General features: G+C 36.4%; 1 protein-coding gene across 16 annotated transcripts in view; it reads right to left on the bottom strand.

Moving 5' to 3' along the window:
- Nucleotides 1-27,111, bottom strand: part of PDLIM5 (PDZ and LIM domain 5) — a 211,458-nt gene extending 184,347 nt beyond the window's left edge. For 10 of the 16 annotated variants that reach the window (XM_057502456.1, XM_036914096.2, XM_036914089.2 and 7 more), the window contains exons 1-2: nucleotides 26,979-27,110; nucleotides 23,671-23,808 (exon numbers count right to left, since the gene is read on the bottom strand). In XM_057502456.1, the coding sequence (XP_057358439.1) occupies nucleotides 23,671-23,766 (96 nt within the window). In that variant the 5' untranslated portion in view covers nucleotides 23,767-23,808; nucleotides 26,979-27,110. Of the gene's footprint in view, nucleotides 1-23,670; nucleotides 23,809-26,863; nucleotides 26,952-26,978 lie in introns of those variants that run through there. The other 6 variants (XM_057502450.1, XM_057502452.1, XM_057502453.1 and 3 more) reach the window with 3 other exon arrangements.
- Between the last annotated feature and the right edge of the window lie 243 nt (nucleotides 27,112-27,354).

Raw genomic sequence — 27,354 nt, 5'->3', positions numbered from 1 at the left:
CCGGGGTGCAAAGGTAAGAAAGGTGCAAACAATACAGAAAGCAAACCGTAAGAACTTATCTGGATCCAAAGTTTTCTGCAAATTACTATTCAGGAGGATGGTCTCGAATCACTTAATTCTGGACAATATATTATGTTCAAATTCTGCTGAAATTACATTTTCTCATTACCTCTTTGTCCCTCTGGTCAAGTTCTACACTGGTCAAAGTTCACCGACAAAATCTATATAGGGCGAGAAAGGGCGCAGGTGCTGAAAGCTTTTAGTAACAAAGGCTCTGATGTGAAATACGACAAAATGTTCCTTATGCAGCAAAGTTAGGATTATATTCAGCTGCACATACCAGAAAATCCTCGTACAGTGGTTCCATTTATAAAGAAATTATTTTCTCCATGTAAAGAGAAGTGCAAAGGTAGGCAGTCCAAGGCAGCTCCACAATGTTATCACTGCCCCTTGGCTCTGTCATTCTTTCTCCTCAGCCACCCACAACATAGAATTCATCTACTTTTTAATTGTCACAAATGGTAGCAAGAAAGTCCAAGCGCTATGTCAATTTTCTGACTAGGAGGAAAAGGAAATTGGTAGGAAATAAGGGCATCTAACTCAGGGAAAGAGAAATAAACCCCAGCACTCATCTACTTAGACTTTGAACCTATAAAGGCAAATCTCTTAGCTGGCACACTGCCACCCCAAGAAAGTAGAGTGCCTGTAATAAGGAAAAAGGAGACAGAACATGCTAGAAAGGCAAATTATAGTATCTGTCACCCAAAAATTTATTGAGGAAAGTCATCTCAGCATTTCGGTCTACAAACCTTCCATGATATTTTGGTCTAGAGAGCTTGGTACAAGGTCTAACATGTCAACATATCCTACTCACAAAATATATTTCTTTTATCACCTAGAGCCTTAATGCTTTAGTAAGCATAGAATTTTCATCTAGAGGCTACATGTAAAAATCTCACTTAATTTATCAAAAGCTAAGGATCCTTATCTAAGAGTACTCTCTATTATCTGGTTGTATTTCCAAATATAAAAAGCATAAAGACCGTTTTAAGGAAAGAAATGCTAATACTAAGCTAGATATTTACAGGTAGCACGTACAGATCTATACTGAGTGGCTGGAGCATAACTAATATTATGGTGGCAGAAGCTAAGGGACCTCAGTGAAGCACACTGACCTTCCAGCTCAAAAGGTATTGCACACTAGTTCACTCACTTCAACCATGTAATTTCCCAACTACACATATATATATTACTTTGGCCATGAAGCGTGTGAAACAAATGCTTTTATTAAGAGTATTTTATCACTCAGTTACACAATTCTAGCACAAAAATAATATACAGCAAGAGGGACATACTGCAGTCAGAATCCTAGAGTGCCAATAGGACCAAATGGAAAAACCTAAGAGAAATAAACTTGGAGACTAGTAAAGACAGATGGGTGGGACAGGAGTACACTTGGCTAGAGTCCATTAGATAAAAGCAGAATTTGTACTTTCTTCTGCCCTCTATCAACAGATGCCCATTAGACATGTATTCACCCTATGAATACAAAACATTAGCTTCTCCTTCCTCTTCCATTCCTTTCCTTCATAACACTCCTCCTCTTAAAAGCATATAGCAATAGACACACCTGGTAGGGGTAAGTCCCTTTGGCCCTCAGCTAAACTCCCTTTTATCTAGTCATTTGACTAATCACATCAGGCTTCAACAAAGCCATTCATGACAATTTATAGTCCAACAGCTCTATATGAGTGGAGCTCACTCAAGGCATATGAGGCATAACCTTCCGTGTCTAGGTAAGTATTAAGAGTCTAGGTCTTGTTTTGTATATAATATCATACAATTATAACATTTCTCCAGGAAAACTTTCACAGAAGTCTTTCACCCTCTAACAAAGCATTTACATGCTCTAGTGAAATTCACTTGCTTTTAAGTCTGTATCTCTCAAATGACTGTGAGCTCTTCAAGGAAAGAGCTCAAATATATCTTACTTGTTTTTATATCCCCAAAGCCTATCAAAATTTACCAAATGAATGAAATGTACATCAAATTTCCCAATTATGGAAAAAAGAACTTCACAGAAACCAAATTCTTAGAAAACATACAAGTTATTGTTTTATTACTTAGACTTTGATGAAAACATTTTAGAAGGCAATGAATCCTTATTTTTAAGTATTATTTTAATATAAAATGACATTAATTTGTGCAAAAGAACTTATTTTGTTTTTAAATTTTTATATTGCTTTCACTTATACAGTATCTAATTTCATTCTCAAGAAAGTTTTATAGCAAATTATCCCAATTTGTGATTGGGAAGAGTGATTTGAAATAAATTATCCAAGCTTATACAACTTAACTAATAAAAAGTAATAGATAAAGAACATGTGATTTTAAATACAGTGTCTTTTCACTATGGTATAAGATAATTTTGTACCTGATTCTGTTAGGGTTTGGGACTCCGGGGCTTCTCCAGAGAACAAGCCACGCAGGCACGGAGATGTAAATCCAAGCAAAGTCTTTATTCAGCCAGCTAGCTGGGGCCGACAGCACCTCCCCTGACACGCAGGTTGAGTCCGAGCTGTCGACCCCCAAGCAACTTTAGGTATAGATTATATAGGATTTCCACAGCCATTACACCAACGCCCATACACCACCACAACCAATGAAGTTAAAACACACCCCATGCTTTAACCAATAAAGTTGAAACGGGGACCCGCCGCTTGCCTGACCTTTGCACGAGCATCCCTTAACGTCTTGTCACGAGTTTCGTCCCCACGAGTTTCATCCCCCTTAGGGTATGGAAACTGGGTGGCTCTCGCTCTAGGGTGTTTCCTGCATTCCTTTACAATTCTCAGTATCACCTCTGATTAGCTGTGTGTCTACGGACAAGTCACATGATTTCTTCCCTCAGCATCCTAATTTGTAAGGAGGATGAGAATTACTTGTAGAGTAACATGAGATACAAATCAGAATGTGTTAAAGAGCTCTGCAAGTTATTCACAGCATATTTATTTTGATATATAAACAAGGACAATCCTTATATGTAATGCAGTTAAATATACTGACCACACAAAGTAAAATAATGAACTCTATTGTCTTCAAAATTCATAGACAAATAATTTTATTGAAATGCCTTGTCCATGAATTTTTAGAAACTATAAAAAATTATCTCTGCATATTCTTAATTTATCATCTTCAAATTTAACTTTCCCTAAAATGTTTTCATCCATCACTTGACTCCATTTATTCAGAATAAACTATAGATTTTAATGACAATCCAGAGGCAGGATCCTGGTTGTTGTTTTTATCCTTCCTCTGCAAAACTGCATGTCACATGCAATGGAATTTGAACCTAAAAGATAAAAATGCTGAGCTGGCTAGACCGTAATCTCAGATTGGTAATACAACTAGCAGTGTGCTAGTAAAACCATACTTTGCACAGAATGTACCTTAGGAAATGTATCTAAGGTTTCAAATTGGTCCCATTTGGAGTAACTGATAGATTTCAACACAGGAGGTGAGTGGAGAGTAAGATGAAGAGGTATTAATAGTAAAGAAGTATTTCTTAATGTGTGGTATTCAAGATAATTTTAAATGATATAGGATTAAGTTTTATTTTAATAATACTTATCTGAACAATATTTTTAAATATAATAACATCATCAAAACCATGAGTCCATAACATAGTGGCACTGTCTCCAGGAGCAAGAAAAATTCAAAAGCTGGTTAAAGGCAGTGGAAAGTTTTATTCAGAATCTTGAAACAGATTTCCAACAAATTGTGCCAGTATATTTCTGCCAGCATTAAAAAAATTGGAATCAAAGACAAGTACCATGGAATGATGACAATATGGGTGAGAACAGATAAAGATGTATGTGAAAAACATCAAAAGATTTAACAGAATATTTAGGTATATCTTATCCATTTCAATATAAGAGAATAATCTAAGATTGGTTCCATTTCTCATCATGGTTTGCCTTAAAAACAATCTAATATACAAAAGATCTCTACATCAAACTCCCGTAAAGGACCATTTTGACTAACCACTAATGAGAAAGAAATAAGTAAGAAAAATGTAAAAAAACAAAGTGTACCATAAACTACTGGTTTGAGTGTGTTTTACAAAATGAAAGACACCATTGTCTCTAGAAATTACTGCTGCTATAAATTTCAACCACTGGCCTAATATTCCTGCTCACACTTCAAGCCAGACTGAGCTTCACTAAAACCTTGCATAGTTGTAATACTAACTAAACCATATTTTACTGATCACAGTAATCTCCTATAACATCTTATGTGCCTGACTTGTTATCAGAAGTAATAACACTCTCTACCACCCTTCTCTCACCCTACTTTCATCCAACAGACACAAAACAATATAATGCACAAACTTTGGAACAAACAGGGAACTGGCAAAAGCTACTTGTAGATAATTGGACTAAATACTCCAAATCATTCAAAATATAACTTACCTAAAATTTAGCAACCATTACATTCACATTAACAAAAGTTTATATTTATATTGCACACACTCTTTACCAGGTGTTCCAAGTACTTCAAAAATATCAATCTTCACATCAATCCTACAATATAAACATAGTGCTAATAACTTCACTCTGCAAATGAGAAAGCAGAGACCCAGAGAAGTTTTGTAACTTGATCAAAGTCACACAGCAATAAAGTATCAGTATTTGAACCCACAATGACTGGCTCCAGAGTCCATACTCTTTAACACACTGTAATATCCTGCCTCTCTATCCCTGTATTTGTTGTATCTCCTCTACATCAACATATAAACTAAAAAAACAAGTACGGAACTAAAACAGCAAAATCAAAAAAAGAGATGGTAGAAGTCCTTATACACTTAATGATGGTAGAAGATCAAAACATATTGTTACATTGTTACATAAAGAATGTCAGTGAAAAGTCTCTTTTTAAGGATACTCATGAAAATGTCCATAGTAGTTTTCTGGGTAGATGGATTTCAGGTTTGGTGAGATGTTTTGTTTTCTGTTTAGCTTTTTTGTTGCCATTATTTCCTACACAGCTTCAACTATGTAAAATGCATATATATAATTTTTATAATCAAAAGTAAACAAATTTTTTCCTATTGAATTAAAAAGACTGTCATAAATTACTATTTGCAAAAACAAAATAGAGTGAGAGAACAACCCTTAATTTAAAAATAACAATTCTTTATAACAAATCTGCAAACTATATTTTTAGGTGGAAAGATTGGGTTACCTAAAATACAAAGTGATACTCTTATCCACCCAAGCTAAAACTTTCAAAATATCAGAACTATAAATAATGTCCAATCCGAAATAATTACAATACTTTAAACAAGGTGGATGACTGCAGATACTGGCTTCCTCATGGACACGCTATGTATGCATGTTGACCACCAACATGTGAAGTATCAGGCTTCAGAGTATTAATCAGTTAATAATAAATTGTCAACTGTATCCATATTTCATATTGAAGAGATAACACAGGCATATTTATGACTCTTTCTTTTAGTTTAGATATGATAGAACTTTAAGAGTTACCTAATAGTTTAAAAAAACCTGGGAGTAATATGTATCAAATATTTGTGGTATGTATATATACTTTAAGACATAGCAGAATTAAATTTCCTTAGCATTACTAAACTGGGAGGTGGTTTGCCAATCCAACAAACTTCCACTATCCTTAGAGGCTATTCAAGATATGGAAGCAACCTAAGTGTCCATCGGTAGATGAATGGATAAAGAAGATGTGGTACATATATACAATGGAATACTATTCAGCCATAACTAAGAAACAAATCCTACCATTTACAACATGTATGGAGCTGGAGGATATTATGCTCAGTGAAATAAGCCAGGTGGAGAAAGACAGGTGCCAAATGATTTCTCTCATTTGCGGAGCATAACAATGAAGCAAAACTGAAGGGACAAAACAGTAGCAGACTCACAGACTCCAAGAAGGGACTAGTGTTTACCAAAGGGGAGGAGTGTGGGAGGGCAGATGGGGAGGGAGGGAGAAGGGGATTGAGGGGTACTACATTTAGTACACATGGTGTGGGGGATCACAGGGAAGACAGTGCAGTACAGAAAAGGCAAATAGTGAATCTGTGGCATCTTACTACACTGATGGACAGTGACTGCAATGGGATATGGGTGGGGACTTGATAATATGGGTAAATGTAGTAACCATATTGTTTTTTCATGTGAAACCTTCATAAGAGTGTATATCAATAATACCTTAATAAAAATATATTTATGTGATAAATTTTTTTAAAAATCCAGTGGTTCAATATGCAATTTTTTCCTCCTATATTTTTAACTATCTTAACCATTTAAGTATATAGTTCAACAGTAGTAAATATGTTCACATTATTATACAACAAATCTCTAGAACACTTTCATCTTGCAAAACTGAAAAACTATAACTATAAAACAATTCCCCATTTCCCTCCTCCCCCAGCCCCTGGTAGCCACCAGTCTACCTTTCTTCAGTTTTTATTTTTATTTTCCTTTTTAAAAAAAGACTATGACTTTATTATTAAGATTAAAATATATTAACCCCATGGTATATAATTATGGTGATGAAAATATTCTAAAATTAGTTAGTGGTGATGGTTGGGTAAGTCTGAATATACTAAATGTACTAATTGCACACTTTTTTTTTTTTTATCACTTTCAGAAGATCAGAGACTTCTGAAGGAGTAAAGGGTAACTTTTGTGCTATGTCAATTATATCTCAGTAAAACTGTTGCTTTAAAAAAAAGTGGTAGAAATAAAATTTTATATTTACTAAGGCTTTTAATCTAAAAAACATATATACTAACCCCAGTGCAAATAATCATCATCATTTCTGGAGAAGGCCAAATATGACCATGAAACTCAAGTCTATTGCATTTGCAAAAACTTGAATTATCAAAACTAAACAAGCACAAGAGCATACTCAAACAGCCTGGTAAATGAACTTGCAGATTTTGTTGAAAAAAATACTTGCTTCACATAATCACTGAAAAGTAAGTTTTAAATAACCAATTTTAAAGAAGCAAATCATCTGTATTACATTCAGTTTTACCATTAGACTAAATTCAGAAAGTAGCTCTCCATTAGAATAAATTTATCCTTAACATAGCAATCTCATTTGATGGAAAAATTTCTGTTCATAAACATTTTTTACCCCTCCTTCAGGCAAATAAAAAGGGCAGGATTTCACTGACACAGAAGGTAATAAGAGTTGATTATGAAATTTTAATTGGGATAGCTTAGATAACTGTCTAGAGATTTAAAAAACTTAGACCAGAAGATGAAGCCAAAAATCTTGAAAATGAAACTAATTTTTTCTTTCACCTTACATTTTAAGGCAAATATTATTTATTGTAAGGAGCATGGCAATGAAATTAAATGAGTGGTAACCGCTCCATGAAAAGTTATTATTATCACTGAACTATGTATTTATTCTGATCCACTTCTCATTATAATCAGTTACTCATCTTACATATAAAACAGTACTAATACAAATATCAAATATTTACAACCTCTTAAACCTCAAATACTATTAAAAAATTAACATCAGTCCTAAATAAAATCAGATTTTTCAGATTTCAGAGAAATATTTACTGTGTACCACAGAACTGTGCACTGTGTTAAAAAATAACAGAAAATATGTTAACAAGGTCTTTTCTTACTCTAATAGCAAAATGCTTTTGTCCTATTAACCAACCTGCTACAGATTTTAATACAACTAATTTTGGAAAATAACTACCATTGACTCTCTAAAATCCTGTCTTACCACTTTCCCTATGTCTACTCCAGCCACTCTGAATCTTGCTATTTCTCGAATATGCCAAGCAAACGCTCACCTTGGAGTCTTTCCCATTTGCCCAAAATGCTCTTCCCTCTGTGTCATCCAAATCTCTGCTCAAATGACACATTATATTACCTTGTTCACCTATAAATTAGAAACCTCCATTAAACCACCACTCCCTCTCCCTTACTTCTTTGTTTTGCCCCATACTATTTATCACCAACTATTTTTATTTGTTTATTGTCTCTTCTTCCCTCCCCTAAAATACTGGTCCGAGACGGCACAGACTTCATTTTAATCACACCACTGTATCCTCAGTTAAATGCCTGACATTTAACAGATGTTCAAATATGTACAGTAAATAAACCAATGAATGAACAGCAATAATTTACATTTATTTGTATGGCTGAAGTTGAGTGGTTATTTCATAATTCATAAAATTCATAGATTTTATAAAGATTATGACCATATACAGATCTCCGAACTTTGTCTATAAACGGCTACATTTGGGTCAAGCACCCACCCTAAGTCCAGCTGGCTATGGTCAGAGAAGCAGAATGTCAAATTCAGAAGCACAGAGATCTGCATACAAAGTCTGCTGATATTGCAAAAAACCCCCAGAAAGTGATAATACAAATGGCAGGCACACTGCTTAAACTTGCATAGTCTACATTTCACTTATATATTCCCTTTTATAATCAAATTTCTCCTTTACTAGAGAAGAAAATTGTTCTCTAGAGTAACTGCCTCTCAACAGCAATATAGCTTGTGTCACTTTAAAAGAACTTAAAGAAATAAAAAAATATAGTGAATGGCAGTCACTATGGAAATAATGTCTAATGGGAGATACTACTGGTGTCAACCCTTCTTTTAAATCTAAGAGTTTATGCCAGATCATGACAGATGGAAGTAGGAAATAGCCTATTCATTCAACATTTATTACACACCGTCTATAAAAGATACTTCATGAAATAATTCATACTGCAGGGTGTGTATATATATATGTTGTGTATATGTGTTATTGAGAAGGGTGCTTCTAAGGAATCTTACATAAAAACCTACAAAAAGACAAATCAATTGAATTCCAAAGATGACATGTAAGATGTGATGGATCTAGAAATATTATTTCAATATCATCAAAACAGCTACAACTGGATATTGCTAGGAAATATTTATTACTATAAGATAAACTTTACAATTATTAAGTAACCTTCACTGAGTGTTTACTATGTGGCAGGCACTTTACACATATTAATTTATTCAATTCAACAATCTTATGATATAAATATTATTTTTACCACCATTTTGACAGTTGAAGAATCTGGGACAGTTAAGTCATCTGTCCAAATATATATATGGCTGGTAAATTACAGAGCCAGAATTCACACCCAGGCCATTGTGCTCCAGAGTTTGTACCTGAATAACTACACTAAACAGCATATAGAATACTGCCCATTAAAAATATAATCTAAAAATGATTATGTTGGAAGAAAATATAAATTCTGAAGGATCATTGTAAAAAAAAAATTTTTTTAATACAATACTAATGTACTAGTTTTGGCAATAAAATATTCACAGATATTTGACCATCATAATATAATCACAATTGCCTGAAGGGTTTTTTTAAGTTTAGAAAATAATTACTATTATGTTACTTTAAATATTAAGATAAACCATTAAGAAAACTATATTTAAAGTAACATTTATTTTATCCTAGTGTATTTTATCATATTTAATGTAATGCAGATAATTCATAGGTTGGTTGAGAAGCCCTATTTTACAACTATACCCCAAAATTAATAGGAAAAGTCATTCCCTAAATTTTATAGAAAGCTGGCCTTAAATATGAGCTATGATGTTACATCATTTACTAAAGCATTACAACTTATTACTGCAGACTTACAGCTATATGATGTTGATATTTTTATCCATTAACGATGTGCTTAAGGCATGAAAATCTGAATTTACTTAAGTGTCAATGGTCAGCCTGCTCTTTTTAGATGTTAACCCTATACAAAGACCTTTCTGAAAAGTTCATAAATGAAAAACATTAAATCTTATAAACTCAACTTACCACTTGGTCACAAAACAAAAGTTTTGGCATTGGGAGCATTAACCAACCAATAGGCTAAAACATTCTTTCTAAAAATAGACACATTTTAAAACCTTTTTCAGCTCAACATATCTGATCTAGAATAAACAACCTAACACCCACTTTATCTTTGAGGCCCACTCTAACAAAAGTGTTACCAGCATAATATGTAAACAACTCCTGAATGGGTATGCAACATTTCTTTACTGAAGTAGAAAAGGTCATTTAACATCACAAGGAAAAGAAAACAGAAGCCATCTGGGAAACAAACTGCTTTTTACAGTGATCATAAAAAATTTTAAAAGAACACCAAACAAAAAAAAATGTAATCAGTGTGCAAATAATGAAAAATAATGTATAACTATAAATAACTTTTAAAACAAGCATATTAAAATGAGTGTTTTACCCAAACAGCTACTTTGCAAGGCTATATGGTTATTACTTTGCTCAAAAAATTTTTAGAATTCTTTCTCTGAAATGTCTATCAAAACGAATTTACAAAACACACCAGCTTATAAATATGGTAATATCCCAACAGCGGTAACCCACTCTCTCTAGCACAACTCTAATCCAGAGGAATTAGAATCCCTCTCAAATCCCAAATTGTTCTACCACCACCCCCAGTGTTATCCTCCTCACTATCCTGAACCTCCTTACAGCTCATTCCTGCAGTAGACATACCTCCCCCATCCCTTATCTCACCACTTTCCTCCTTGCTCACTGCACTCCAGCAACACTAGCCTCCTTTCATTTCCTTGAATACACCAAGCTTTTTCCTGTCTCATGGCCTTTGCACTTCCTGTTCTCTATGCCTGCACTGCTGTTCTCCTGGCTCTTCCCATGCAGGCTTCCTATTCTTAAGTCAATATTGCCTCCTTTGTCAGAAGGGTCTGTCTGAACTGCCCAATTTTTAAGGAGAACCCTTACTCCCAGACACTCCTCCTCTTCCCCAAATTATTCCTTAGCACTTCACTTATTAGATTACATTGCTTATTTATTTATACACTTTCAGTTATCAGTCCCCCTCACTAGAATATAAGGTCCCTAACACAAAGGACTTGGTTTTACTTATCTCTGTATTATCAGTGCCTAGACCAGTATCAATTATGATACTGAATAAATGACTCCACGCCCAGATGCAGTTATAGCAAACACTGCTGCTGCTATTTATGTCTCCACCATGGATTCTGGGGTTTTTTTTGGTATCATTAATATACAATTACATGAGCAACAGTGTGGTTACTAGATTCCCCCCATTATCAAGTCCCCACCACATACCCCATTATAGTCACTGTCCATCAGCGTAGTAAGATGCTATGGAGTCACTACTTGTGTTCTCTCTGCTATACTGCCTTCCCCGTGGTCCACCCCTACATTATGTAATGCCTCTTATTCCCTTATCCCTCCCCACTCTTCTTCCCAATCCCTTTCCCTTTGGTAACTGTTAGTCCATTCTTGGGTTCTGTGAGTCTGCTGCTGTTTTGTTCCTTCAGTTTTTCTTTGTTCTTATACTCCACAGATGAGTGAAATCATTTGGTACTGGTCTTTTTCAGCCTGGCTTATTTCACTGAGCATAATACCCTCTAGCTCCATCCATGTTGTTGCAAATGGTAGGATTTGTTTTCTTCTTGTGGCTGAATAATATTCCATTGTGTATATTTACCACATCATCTTTATCCATTCATCTAATGATGGATATTTAGGTTGCTTCCATTTATTGGCTATTGTAAATAATGCTGTGATAAACATAGGGGTGCATATGTCTTTTTCAAACTGGGCTCCTGCATTCTTGGGGTAAATTCCTAGGAGTGGAATTCCTGGGTCAAATGGTATTTCTGTTTTGAGTTTTCTGAGCAACCTCCATGATGCTTTCCACAATGGTTGAACTAGTTTACATTCCCACCAGCAGTGTCGGAGGGTTCCCCTTTCTCCACAACCTCACCAACATTTGTTGTTGTTTGTCTTTTGGATGCTGTCCATCCTAACTGGTGTGAGGTGATATCTCATTGTGGTTTTAATTTGCATTTCTCTGATGGCAAGCGATGTGGAGCATCTTTTCATGTGTCTGTTGGTCATCTGAATTTCTTCTTTGGAGAAATGTCTGTTCAGATCCTCTGCCCATTTTTTAATTGGATTATTTGCTTTTCATTTGTTGAGGCGCATGAGCTCTGTATATATTTTGTATGTCGACCCCTTATCAGATATGTCATTTATGAATATATTCTCCCATACTGTAGGATGTCTTTTTGTTCTACTGATGGTGTCCTTTGCTGTACAGACCTTTTTAATTTGATATAGTCCCACTTGCTCATTTTTGCTTTTGTTTCCCTTGCCCAGGGAGATATGTTCATGAAGAAGTTGCTCGTATTTATGCTCAAGAGTTTTGCCTATGTTTTCTTCTAAGCCTTTTACGGTTTCCTGACTGACATTCAGGTCTCTGATCCATTTCCAGTTTACTTTTGTGTATGGAGTTAGACAGTAATCTAGTTTCATTCTGTTACATTTAGCTATCCAGTTTTGCCAATACCGGCTGCTGAAGAGGCTGTCATTTCCCCATTGTACATCCATGGCTTCTTTATTGTATATTAATTGACTATATATGCTTGGGTTAATAATATCTGGACTCTATTCCGTCCCACTGTGCTATTGGTCTGTTCTTGTGCCAGTACCAACCCAGCATGGATTCTACAGATTCTGCTCTAGAAATTCCCTGCTGTAGCTCCAGGGGGAAGAGTGTTTCCGGCCCTGAGAGAATTCCCTATGAAACCAGTGAAACCCGAGTAAGTCAAGGGAAAGGGTAGGTTGGGAGAAACCATTTTTATATTGCTCACAGCTTGCTCAAATTCACTTGCTAGGCCCAACCCGCTCATATCCTCCAACCACCGCTACTCATGCTCTGGTGCCTCAAGGCATTCTCTACTTACCGCTAGCCTCTTTCAGGAGGAACTCCACTGGCAAGTCCTTGGTGACTGGCAGACACCCGACCAAGTATCTACCAAGAACAGAGGGGAGGAGAAAATGGTCGTTTTCTCCCCACCCCTTGCCCTGGATCTACGGGAGGCTCTGCGGTGGTAAAAACCTATTAATATGTAAATGAACTAAGGCTAGGTGGGATTTCTGTCATTTACCCCACACCTGCTATCCCGACACAGGTTGTATGGTCAGTGTACATGTTACTGCTGTCTTTTCCTAGATCTGATTACATATATGTCCTCTCCTACTTCCAAGCTCCTTCTCTATTCATAGTATGTTCCATGTCTGAAAATAGAGAACCACCTTCTACACCCAGGCCTAATATACAGTAAGAGATCAATAAATATGTGTTGCCTAACAGCTTCTCCTCTCTGGGCTGTATCATGAGTCACTCAGGAGAAGTGCAGTGCCAAAAGATGATACCAAGAGGACATACACTCCTATACCAAGAACTTAGCCATCTCTCCTAAAAGGTAACAAAAATAATAATATAACCTCCAAGGACCATGGTTAAAAATACCTCAATTATCTGTTTCCTTAATTCTTTCCCATGAGGTTCCTTGATCTTTCATACAAACAGCACACATACAAATACCTGCCCCTCTTAGGCTTTCTTAACCTCCCTATATGTCCAGAGAAGCCTAAGTTTGCACATGTACAAAGAATACGCCAGTTTTAGTTTTCTTTCTCTTTTTAAACAAAACACATATATATTGTAAAAATTTCAAACTGAAAAGTATACTGAGAAAACACTGACAGTTCCATCAAACCCACTGCCCAGAGCAACTTCTAAACCCCACACCATCCCCACAAAATTGTTGTTACTAACTATACTTCTGCACGCTCTTCATGTATCTAAGGTGTCAGATTTATTTCTAAAGATACATTTAAAAACTGAACTACTTTTACAGACAAATGCCCAGATGTGAAAAGAGACAAACTGTCATGAAAGAAACATTTGAAGAAATGGCTTCCTACAGAATATCCGCAAGACTCAAAGGAAAATATCACTCAGTCACCTATTTTAAAAGGCTATATGAAAGAGGAGTGCCCTTGTTGTACATTACACTAAAGGACAGAGCAGAACTGATGGATCAAATACATAGAAAACAAATTCTAACTGACACACAGGAAGACTGTACCTTGAGAGGCAAAGGGGCTTTTATATCATGTAACCTCTGGGACATTTCCTAGAAGCTTAACCCTTACTAGGATCAAAAAAAAAATGTTTCATCAGTTAATTCTATCAGTCATGCACACTAACAAATCTAGAAGCTTGACTGTAATTGCAACCCAGCTTCCCATTTGTCCTCTATTTTCATTATGACCATCAGTCATAGTTATTTTACAAATCCTGGGAATTCTAATAGGATCTTGAGTAAATTAAGACCCAAATTGTACAGCATTTTTGTTCTGGTGAAAGAACATCATGATTTAACAGAGTATATTATCCATTTAGATGTACCAAAACCATACTGCTGTGAGACCTAATATGAAGAGCAAAAATGTGAATTTATCTCTGGTACATGGCCTTAAAAAGACTAACTAGTGCTTTTTAACTTAAAGGTTACCACTTCAGTTTAGTAATGAGATGTAATACAAAACCTAGTACAGGCAAAGATTCCTCCAGAAATCTTTGGTAAATTGAACCTTCATGATTAAATTTTACAGTACTAAAATATTACAAGTAGTTTGCCAACATCAAAATGCTCTAATTTTCATCACAAAGATACTTAGAGCATCATAAAGACAACTAAGCCCTGATGTCATATAGTAAAACAGCCATTTATTTCCTAAAAGGATCTGACCTATGGTATCTGAACTCTGAAAAATGGGAAAAAGATTGTTGGCTACAAAAAGCCAACATTATTTAGTCAATGGCTGTTCCACTGTAGCTTAGGCTTAATTTTTTGCTGAAATTATTTAAGCAACAAAAGACCCAGAATAAAAATACTAAAAAAAAATTTTTTTAATAAAGCAAAGCTACATTGGTTTTCAAACATTAGTGTGCAAAACAGAACTCAAATTGCACAAGAGAAACATCCAGAAAACATGTGAGAACCTCTAAATATCCCAAAATCAAAGTCTGCGGCCAAGAATCTACATTTTAAAAAATCTCATTGATGATTTTGATAAGTAGTTTGGAAACCAGTCACATTTTTTTCTTAATCAGCTCAGTTATTTGAATATATACAAGTCTATGGCATGCATTCTTTCTTTAAGAAACACAAACTGGCTATCGGTGGTGAAAGCTGTCATCTACTCCCAGAAATATTGGCCAAAAGTCTTATTACTATTCAGTCTGACTGGTCTCAAATCCTAAGCCTAACCAATTACTAGTAGTATAACTTTGGGCATGTTTTTTAACTTCTCTGTCCCTCAGCTTCTTCATGTGTAAATCAAATATTTAAAACCATACTTCCTCAGAGGGTTGTTATGAGGATTACTTAATCAAACGTGCAAAACATTTAGAGCAGGGCCTAGACAATAACAAGAGTTCAATAATGTTAGCATATTTTCATTATTATTATTATTATTTAACATAGGAAAGATAGGAGACCCAAGTAAGTAGTAGTAGTCAAACATTCAAAGAGCACTTAGTATATGAACATACCCAGAAGGATGGATAGGCTTTAAAGATAAGAAGAAACAAAGGGAATGTGCATAAAGAAACCAAGGACTTTGGAGTTCAAAATGGGCATTTTGGACCATAAACTTAGTTGTATTAAACGGGCCCATTTAAATACAGCCTGAATACCAGGCAGAGTAATCAAGCAATAATTCAACAGATAACAGGTAGCCCTTAATATATCTTAAATAGGGAAGTAATGTGTTATTAAAAGTAGGATTTTGGAATTCCTGCCTAAACAAGGTGCCTGAGTATCCAAATAAGAGATTGATGAACTTTGGAAACTTTATCTACTAAAATATCAAAATATTATACTTAGAATTGGATACCAACTAACTAGAATCTTCCAGAATGGAGGCACACATAAGCAAAAATGCCTAGTATAAAAAGGTCAAAAGAACCATCTGTAGAATATTTGGAAGTTAATAACAGAGATACTTCAAGGGAATGTCCACAATCTTGAAAATTACATATGTAACAACACTTGTACTTCTATTTAATGTTTTTCTCCAGAACATGCGTAAGGGTTCCTTATTTAAGGGATAAAGCATTTGTTTCCTAAAGGACATTTACCTCCACTACCTTGCTCAAGAAGAGAAATACTTTCAGAACATATCCAACACAATCTCCTTTTGTAGAGATTTATACAACCTTTCTAAATTTTTTAATTACACCATTTCTAAAAGTTAGTATCTCAGAAATCATTTGAGAAATATTGGGCTAATTAAGTGGCTCCTCAATGGAACCAAATCACAACACTTAAATCCCTGACTGAATTAATAGTAAATTGTGTCAATTGTTAATATCATTAAAATGACCGTTTCCTCTTTCGGTAAAACCATATTTTCCAAAAAAGTTATATAAAGAACATTGTCCATTGTTAAATCAATTTTTGGATCCCAGGAAAAAATGTTTAATAAGTCACACAATTCAAATTACAAAGGGTGCAAATGCTTATCTAGTTTCAAACTCTTTATATTTAAAAATTTACAGCAACACACTAAAAAGTAATCCCTCCTTTCCCCATCTTTAATGACAAAACACAGAAACATCCCTGGCATCCTTACTTTTTTATCACCAAGGTTACCAGCACATACATTCTGCTGCATATACCCAGGTAAACTGAATAAACATACTGTGCCACACATTAGTATGCCTTCATAATGCCAGACTGATGGTGCTACAGAACGCTCCATAACCCTTTCGGACCTCAGTTAAGCTCCACTGGCTAATAAAGGTTAACAACGAAAACACAGTGAGGCTCCTAAGAGTGAGTTTTACAATGTCCCTAGACCATTCCGAACACTTCATAATGGTCAGTCTCCCCGCCCCAACATTTAAAGGGAGCGGGGGAAGAGTGGGATTCGACATCATACTGTAACAGGCTACTGGAGAAACTCCAAAGGTAACAACCTTGAATCTGTATGTGATTTGCATAATTTTTCAGGAAGTCTGACAGGGCACTATGCCAAAAACTGTTCAACAATGAAAAATCTTCACCATGTAATGGGAAGTAACATGTTAACACAGAGAGGAAATCCATCTAGAAACAGGAAATAAATGATAGATAATAATTCATTAAAGTTCTGGATGAAAAATTCCAATACTACCCCTAAAAATTAATAGTATCATTTAAAGTAAGGCAGCACATTTACTATATTCTCATGCAAAATGAAAAACAATGAACCACTTAAAAACAGAAACCTTGGTAGAATACCTGTGATTAAGCCCTGTAAAAAAGGAGAAAGGTGGAAACTGGCCCATCTGATTAGAAAAGATCAAAGTCTGTTGAAACATGTGCTAGCATAGGTATGAGGAAACCAGTATTCTCATATTCTCATGTGGGTAAGAGTGTCTTTATAGAGATATTTGGCAATATCCATAGAGCCCTTTGACTCAGCAATTCCATTTCTAGGAACTTACCTGACAGATATGCATATATACATGCAATATATATACATATATAGATACATGTGTACATATAATAGATTGTGTGTGTGTGTGTGTGTGTGTGTGTGTGTGTGTGTGTGTGTGCAGAACTACAGTGCAGTGTCAGTAAAGGAAAAAGACTAGAAGCACCCTGGTTGCCCATCAATAGGACCTGGCTAAGTAAGTTATGATAAATCCAAACAATGCAGCTGTGTAAAAAGAATGAAAATAAATTTACTGATTTGGGGCTAAGTGAAAGAAGCAAGATGCCAAACACTTTTTTAAGGAGAAACATATAAAAAGACATTTTTAAGGAAATTATATTGAAATGGGGGTAGTGAGGACCTTTTGAATTTTAATTTCATCTTTAATCTTTTGAATTTCAAACCATATGAATGTCTTACTTAGAGCATAAATTAACCAAACTTGAAAGAAGTGTTAAGATTGATTAGCAAATGTGACCCAGTAGATAAGTATTCCCACTGTGACCTTTTTAAAACTGCCTCTATCTTTTCTCCTTCCATCTTACTTGTTCTTTTTCATTCCCTCATTTTATCTTTACCACTTCATTTTACTTTCCTCCATTTAGACCTATAAGGGACATTTACTATAATTGCTTAGCCCTGCTGGGAGTACTATATGCCAAAAAGGTTGATGAACTTTGTTCCAGTAATTGTCACACAAAATGGATGGCAACATCAGCTGTAAAAAAAAAAATTTGAGTATTTATTTACAGGAATGGTAGAGAACTTCCACTTACGCAACAAGAAAGAAAAAAATACAAGGTGCAGGAGATGGGGGGAGAGAATATAGGACTTGAAAGAATCAGTTTTAACATTACACAGAATTCTTCCAAACCTACCTTTAAACAATCATGCAATACTGTCTGCTCTGTCCATTCAGAAATACTGTTACTTAGAAAAAAAAATCTTAATAAAAACTGAGTAGCTGTACTAGAAAAGTGATTTTCCCACTCTGTAATTAAAATACCAAAACCACAATCCAAACAGGGCTATCTAATGGCTCTGTACCTAGAATACCTGCACTAGAGATCGCTGTGGTCGCTGTTTATTAGTTGCTTAAATTAATAATTTTCTCTTTTCATTCCCATTATTATGCCATTTACTTGCAATGTGTACATACATTAATATTTCACATGCTAAGGTCTTACTCTGTCAAGTTTTATGTTACATACTCAGTATTTCTACAGCTGAAACATAATTACTCCTTATAAGACACCAAAGAAACAATCCCTTTTTTGTCCAGGGCAATGTTTGATTCTCAGTCATATCGGATTTCTCCTCCATCCAGCAGTAACTGGGGGAAAAGGCCATGACTGGACCAGTGGTATACTTGGGCAAGAACTACTGCAAACAGGGTATTGTGGACAAGGACAAGTGGTTAAATGTGTGTCTACACTGCCACCTGACCAACAACCATCAGAAAGACAAGCTCTTTGCCTTTAAGGTTCTCAAAAATAACTGCAAATAAATCTATAGGCTTAGTTTCTCCATTTAAGTAGGTAGATATTGTAACCAACCCATGCATAGGTGAATAGGTTACACAAAAACCTCCTTTGCTTAAGTCTGAAGTGCAGCTCTTACTTCACCCAACCTCTACAATATTGTTTCCTCCATCAGCTACAAAAGAGCTGCATACCAGTAAAATTCTTATTTTAACTAATGACTTTCCAAAATGCCCAACATCCATTAAAATCTAAAAAAGCATACCCTTTTTTTAAAAATTTAATTTACAACAAAACATAGATATTTTTCATTTCTTTAGAATAGACCAGAAAATTATCTTCAGAATTACCTTGAGATTCTTTATGTTTGTGACCACAATGGCAGAAAACTGCCATGTAGGAAAAGACAGGTCTCTGAACCCTGAACAAAAGGTAATACTTTAAAGAGAGGAGGCGAAATATACATTATGTAATTACAAGAACTAAATTATTAACTTTCAAACTTGGCATAATGACAGGGTAGTGGGAGGGAATGTAAAAGAAAATACTCAACAGCTTAAAATTAACAATGGGCCCATTTATTCAAGGTAGAATGGTTCTCCCATTTCAGCTTGAAAGGACTGAAAGTCTCTTTCTATCCTCCTCTAGGAGGGAAACTGCAGCTGGACTGTCTGGGGAATCAGTCAGCTATATTCGCAGCTTCAGGAGTCAAGCAATAGCAAGAAAAGTCTTCATCTTATTGCACTGAAAACTAACAGAGAATTGTTGACTTTGAGGTGATCAAATTTCATCCTTCAAGGACCAGTTCCATTAAGTTCTCCTGTAGGAAGCTAACCCCTACAAATACTGAGATCTATGCCCCTGAAACTAAGAAACACTTATCTGTATCTTTGTAATTTCAACAGCTATTGACTTTTGACAGGTCTTATGACACTGTCCAGTACTGTACTTCTTTTCTCTCCAACCTTTGTACTTCCCAATACTTTGTATCTTCTTCAATGGCTTCAAGGAAATGATTCCTTTAACTGCTGAATGAATGAATACACAGCCAAGTGTTTCACGGCTCTGTATTCCTCTATTCTGTTATACTCCCAGACACAGCTCCATACTCCAGGAAATAGTAAATTTTTTCTGGTTTTCAAATCCAACTAAAATCTCATCTGAGTTGGTAACAAGTGATCCTTCTCAGACTCTTGAGAATCAACATCATAACTATTTAGGTATTAAAATGTCTGACCTTATTCTTATCTCCTAAAGAATCTTCGTAGATGTGCTCATGGAGAATTCACTGGGGGAGCATCATCAAGAAATCTAAATATTAACATTTAAGAAAAAAACTCTAACCATACATCAAAAGGTAACACACAGCAGAGTATTTCAACTTTAGGATGCTGTACTTAAAAACTGTTATTCACAAATACATTATTATCCTTGTAATTCCATCATGAGGAACATCAACTTGTCAAAATATGGTCGAGTTGTACAAGAAGTCTCCTATTTCTTCTTACAAAACATACTGGCAAAGACCAGCAAACCCACACTGCTACAATGAAATCCATCCCCACATTTCATGGCTTCAAGGCAATTTCATAAATACAGGGTCATAAAAGGAGAGCCCGCAAACCATTTTAAGAAAAAGAAATTAAAGACAATGACATGTGATTATGCAGTTACAGTAATGCGAGGATCTTTTCAAAAGTTTGCAGAAATCACCAATCTTATCTGAGAAATCCATCTACTAATAAAAGTATGCAAAAGTCATACAATATAGGTCATGAACCAGTTTGAGTGAAATACTAAAACTGTACAGTTTGCATGCTTTAACATACAAGGTACATTGAGCGTATTCATATGCTAACAACAACAAAATCTCAAGAAAACAGAATGTTCAAGTCCTGGCCAATGGCTTATTTATCTCAAATGCATTTGCTATCACAGAGCTCCAGTGTTACAAGGAACATAAACAGCCCTTTGGAGTTCAACACAATACCTGACCAGAGGAAAAACTATACTTTTGAACTCTAAATATAAACATGCAGGTTCATAACAAGCACAAATTTGTGATTTTTTTTCTTTTCCAATTCAAGACCATAAGTAAAACAGTAAGAGAATCACTAAATTACATGTTGAAGGCATGCTTTCAAGTTTTAATTGCTTCTTGATATTATTAATTAAATAATTGGGTGGCCACTGAAACATATCCCAATAATTTTACATAATTAAAGCAGAATAAATACAAGAGAACTGATTAAGATGAGGTATACCATTAATAATACTACTACCTCAATATAAGTTATTAGCTACACATCTTTACTAGGCAATGTTACTAGGCATGTTTGAACTGAACCACAGAAGGGGTTAAAAATAACTACAATGAAAGGCCAACAGCCTTGCAGCACAGTTGGGCCAACATTCCCTTCTCTCCTCCCCCTCCTCTTCCCATCCTCTCCAGTCCAGAATGAATTGCATGCCCTAATGCACAAGGCCCAAAAAGGTCACAGGGGATGGCAGAGACTTTTGCAAGAGAACAGAAATAACTCAGCAGCTTTGTTACCATAGTCTCTTTTAATCAGTATGTTCAAAATCCTTTAATTAGCACTCTGTCTACACAAGGAAAGCATTTCTTCTGTGCCAGGGGAGGACACATATGCATGTACACAGTGTTCTGTTCTATCAGCATCACAACATGGAGCTGGGCCTCAAACCCTATGCCAGGGAACTGAAGCACACACAACATTTTTTTAAAGGCCTGGTACCACAAAATTTACATTCCATTTGCATTCCTGTTACCAAACAACAAAGTAACTAGTAACTTTGTTTCAGTTAGGTGTCGATTGGTTTCTAGACATTTTTTTGCCCCGCAAAAAATATTAAGTGTTTTAAACTAAACAATTATTACAGTCTACTCCATAATCATTAAGTAGGATATTCAAACTTAATATAAAATAACACAGAACATAAAAACAGATAATATTCAAATACTGTTCATTTCCTTATAATAAAGCTTCAGTTGCAGAAAAGAAAAAAAAATGTCTGTTCAAACAGGAATAAATCACAAGACACATCTGCACATGGATGCTTTAGATTTAAAAATTCATCCAACCATGAAAAGTATTGACACTTGCTGGCTGGATTACATACATGTATTTCCTTGTAAAATCTAATTAACTGGTATCTACACAGAAATTGGTGATGAAGATAACTACTTAAAAATCCAGAGACAAGAAACAAGGAAAACTTCATTAGTAAACTGGAATTTGCACTATTTTAATACAGATATGTCAGTGTTACAAACTTATTTTTTTAATCCTTCAAAATCAAGTTGGATAAATGTAAGAAGCAGTATGTGTATACATATTCATACATACATACATATAATATTAAACAATGACCTTTTAAACATCTGATTTGAAAAACTGTATAGCTAAATGTAAGATAAAGTTTATTATTAGGGAAGCAGCATAGCATAACTGCTTGAAAGCCAGCTCTCCAACACCAGCCATGTGCGCTTACAGCACAGTTCTGTACAGTGGGAAGTGGGAATAATACCACTATTTCACAGGTTGGCACGAGAATTAAATGAGATGATACAAGCACTTGACAAAAATCCAAACGTTTGCTGGTAAGGCTGTGGGAAGAGTAGGTATTTTCATACATTGCAGAGAAGTATTAATTTGCACATGCTTATCAAAAAAATGTATATGTTTATATAGTATATATAATTATGTATACATGGTATCCACTGCAACAACTGTAATAGCAATACCAGAAACAATATAAATATGCTTCATTTGGTTTATATGAACAGTACTTCCCTTCAAGAGAATTTTATACACTTGTTTAAAAAAAATAAAAAACTATATATTAATAGGGAACGTTATCCATGGTAAATTGTTGAGAAAAAAAGCAAGATTTGGTACAGCATTTGTAATATGCTACCATGTAAGTAAAAGAGGAGTAGATATTGATATTTATTTGAATATACCTCCCCCCAAAAAAAAATCCTGGAAAGTTATACCAGTAATTAATAGCAGTAATTACCTACTGGTGATGAAAGCAAAACAGTGCCTGACACATAGTCAAGCCTCAATAAATGAAAGCTGTAATTACTCCCCTCATCAGTATCATCATCATTATGAAAATATATCCTTAAAATTATTATACAGAGAATACACTCAAACTAAATCCATAATGAGGTAAACAGCCAAACTCAATTATTTTCTTAGGCTGAGTATCTAGTTGGAAATCCAAGCCCTTCAATTCCTCCTCAAAGGTTAGGAACTTCTGGCCATTTTACTGTTGGCTATCACTTTAAACAGAAATTGAGAGAGGAAATCACACCAAAAACAGTCATTTTATCCAATACTGATCAACAAAGTGTTTTTAATGAACACTTTTTGGAGCTGAAAGGAACTGTAAAAATCCCGTAGGTGCAAACTTGTAATGTTTCATATGAAGAAAAAAAGGTCCAGGGAATTCTCCAAATTAGTATCAATTCAAAGATTTGGATTCTGTCCCTTAGTGGCATTTCCACACTAAAAGTAACCTATTAATAAGATAGGTGACACTGAAAATAAGCTTAATTGAAATCAGTGGCCATTATTAAATTCCCTCTGCACCACATCCTGAATTACAGATAACTAAATTTGCTGAGATTAAATCCCATAAGCAATTGTTAATGAGTACAGGTCATCCAGAGAATTCACCTCAGCCCTGAGGTTCCCAGGACTAAGCACTGAATGAAGATATGTAATAAAATCTGTAAAGTTTGCTTACACTTGAGATTGTCAGAGGCATGTTGAAATCCTTGCCACCTTGCAGCCGGAAACCCCAAGGAGCTGGGCCAACCAAGGACACACTGTAGTTGCTCATGGTTCTAATGGCTCAAAGTCCAATCCCAGAAAATGAAAGAAACTGTGAAAGAAAATTATCTGGTTAACAAAAATGTTTGTTTGAAGACCTAGTACATATTTAAATGTACTTAATATAAACCCAACTAAATTATGTTCAGTATTTTATTTTGGGCAAATGAGAAGATATACAAAATAAGGTTATATTAAGTTCTCCTTTCAGTCTAAGAAAAGGAATCTATGAGCTATATACAATTTCTTGACTCACACCAATTTCCATAGCCTAAAAATTCCATATCAGAATATATTTCTAGACACTTGATCAGTTTTAGGACTAGCTACAATTTGTGGCTTCTTGCATACAAATTTTAACTCAAAGTACTTTGCAACACTTTGTTATATACAGAAGAACGAACAAGACTTTATATTTCAGGTTTAACTGAAAGTAATTTTTGCAGTTGGCAGGCAAAAATTGAAGTTTGCCTTCAATTTCACTTACTTAGATTCTAAGTTATTCTAACATATGAAAAGGGCCAACTCACATACTCTCATTCATGCTCTCCAAACACTAAACCCTTTAAAATGAAAAACTGCTTTTCAATGCACCATTCTCCCCAATCCTAAACTAAAACTTGTATATCCTCTTTTAAGGAAAGTGGCATTTCCACACTAAAAGTAACATTTACTTTTCCTTCAGACAGGCAATCATAGGTAATAATTTAGCACACTGTTATTTCAGTCAGAATCTGCTTTTTATTCTATTCGCACACCACATAGGCGAAGCAGAGTAAGCATTTACCACACAGAGAATTAGGCTAAACATGGCAGGAATACGGGTTTAATCTTAATGCATGAAAGGGAACTAGAGCTTCAGAAAAGAACCAGTGCTTCAGTGTCTTTTCTGCTGTGTTTTACACTCATAATGACTCCCGTAGCAGTACTTTCATATAATAAAAAACCAGTGTATGACCAGAGTTTGGTCTTGGTTGTTATGGTGGTTATCTGTGCATGGGAGAAATTAGAAGCAAGGAGGATTTTCTAAAATGTAATACCAAGAAACATAGTATTTACCCCCTTAAAGTATTAAAACGTTAATGAATGTACAAATCCACAATTTTAAAAAGGTTTTTTTAAACGCTGTTTGAGACACACTTCCTTGGAAAATCTGTGCTGTTCAACCAAATCATCACCTTATATTACCTATCTAAAAAACTTTTCCCTTTTTTTAGCCTATTCAGAACTTCTTTCTGATCACACCAACTTAATATTGGCAGATTTAAATATCTGAGCCACTGGATATATTAAAAGCAAACAGATTACATCTTCTCATAAGGCAAAAAATGAGGCACAACTTTCAAATTAGTTCTCAAGGAAAAATTAATCAGTGAAAATCTGCACTGCATCTACCCAGAAATAGAATGAGCTTCCCACTGGCATACAGTGCGATGAAGTACTAGGCAATAATACATTATTTTAGTACTGCTCTAACAGTTCAGGGCACTAAAAAGACCCAGCGGCCATGCCACAAGTCAAACCTTTAGATATAGGTGAAAAATGAACAATACAGAGGAAACAGGGGGCCCACACTGCTTTCCCACTACAACAAAGGAGAAGATTTTCACAGAACTAGTAGAGAAGTACTGATACTGGTTGGTATACGATAGAAAGAAGCACATGCAAAGCCAATAGAGGTTTCATAGGCAGCCTACCCCCTCCTTTTTTAATTTTTAACTTGTGTCAGGAGAACAATGTGAAAGTTAAGCTCAGCTTCCTCTGGCCCCATTGTTCCCTACAAGAAAATGTACTTAATTTATATATCAACCCATGTACATTCAACTTCCCTTTACTTGGGCGTTCCCTTCCCCACTTCGCTTGATTAAAATTTCTAGAATTTGACAAGGTCACAGCCACGCTACAGAACCAGTCAGTTCATTTCTAGTCAGTGTCTTTTCATTTCTAGTATTCTCTCTCTGCTAGCTTCATTTCCCTTAAAACATTCTGATCCCTACGCAATGATAATATTATTATTGGACTTTTCCTGTTCTCCTCTATTTGGTTGTTAGTACCTAAACTCTTCCTAAAATCCCAAGCAGACAGAAAACAGCGAGCAGCCTATTCTGCTTTCAAACACAGAAAATGTTGGAACTTCTATATAGTTCTTGATTGTCTTTCAGAGGAAATCAAGTCTCAATAATGTCTTCACTCTAGTACTAGGGAAGGAAGCTTGGTTATTTCCCACAGTTGTATCCAGCTTCTTCGGTGGGTGGAAAAAAAGAAAGGTGAACTCGTGATTAACTGTTTAGAGGGACAAGGGTTTAAAATTAAAGAGCAGAATCTTGAGATTATCTTTTTCCCCAGATTGACAGATAATGGAGGTCGGGCTGAAGAAGCAAAGCCACAGGCACAAGATGAAAGCAGCTGGCGGGAGTTTTCCAGCAGAGGTTCACGCCTTGCTCTGTTCGCCAAATAAGGCTTCCAAGAGGGCTGTTTCCGTGCAGGCGGATTCCGACGTCCTCACCGTCGGGAAGGCGGACTTGGGTTAGGATCTGGCGATCTTACCCTAGACTTGACTTGCCCTGCCCAGCACAGCCACGAATTTTCTTTCCAAGCTCTGCCCTGTCCGTACGCCCTTCCTTTTTCCACTTATTGTCAAACTCACTAACGGCAGTCTTAGAAAAGTCCCAACTACGCAATATTAAATTGTTTTTTAATGAACTTTATTTCTGGTTGCACGGAAGTTTTCCCCAAACAGGTTACACAACTGTAAATATTTGGGAGGAAATAAACACTTCGCAGTAACGTGAAAGCCAACAAAAAGTAACACGCCTTTCCCGTTTCCTCTCTTCACCCCAAGAGGCTCGCGCCGGACGCGGCTGTACCCGGACACCAAGGCGGGTACCCGACGGCGCGGTGCGGAGGCTCCCGGCGCCCGGTCGCGTCCGCCCTGCCACCCGCTCCGGGCGCCCCGCTCCCGCGTCCTGCCCGCGCCGGCCCGGGCCCCGGGGGCTGCCAGCGTCAGTCCCTGGCCTCGCGCTCGCGCCCGCTCCCGCGCCGCCCTTTCCTGGCCGCTCCTCTCCCACGCCGCTCTCCACCTCAGTCGCTCCGAGCCCAGAGAGCACCTGAGGAGTCACCCGCTCGCGAGCGCGCCCCCTTCTCCCCAGGCCAGCTTCCCTCCCCGCGTCCGGAGCACCGCGGGAGGTCAGAAGCGCGTATCCCCGGCGGACGGCCACTCACCTGGGGCCCGCGCCGCGCAGCGTCCCGCGAAGACGAGCACTGACAAGTGACTTGCGGTGCGAGCGCCGTCCCCCTCCGCCCGCGGGAACTTCCGCCTCCTGGCCCTCCCCGGCCCGCCCCCGAGCAGGACACGCCCCCGGGCCCGCAGGACCGCCCCGACGGGCGGAGTCGGCTGCCCGGAGTCTGGCGCGCGGGCTTGCTGAGGCGAGCGGGAGCCGGCGCAGCGATTGAGCTACCAAGGTTCTGGGGGAGTAGTCGTCGGGATTTCGAACAGTACCCAGCAAAGGCTTGCTCGGCGTGCGTGTTTTGTAGTGGATGCATTTCTCTCTCCAGAAATTTTGAATTGACAAGCTGTTGCTCCGGTTAAAAACGGAAG

This window comes from Manis pentadactyla, chromosome 5 (assembly GCF_030020395.1).
Source record: "Manis pentadactyla isolate mManPen7 chromosome 5, mManPen7.hap1, whole genome shotgun sequence".
NCBI classification, from domain to species: Eukaryota; Metazoa; Chordata; class Mammalia; order Pholidota; family Manidae; genus Manis; species Manis pentadactyla.
The sequence above is the reverse complement of the archived record's forward strand: the minus strand, read 5'-3'. Positions and strand labels throughout refer to the sequence as shown.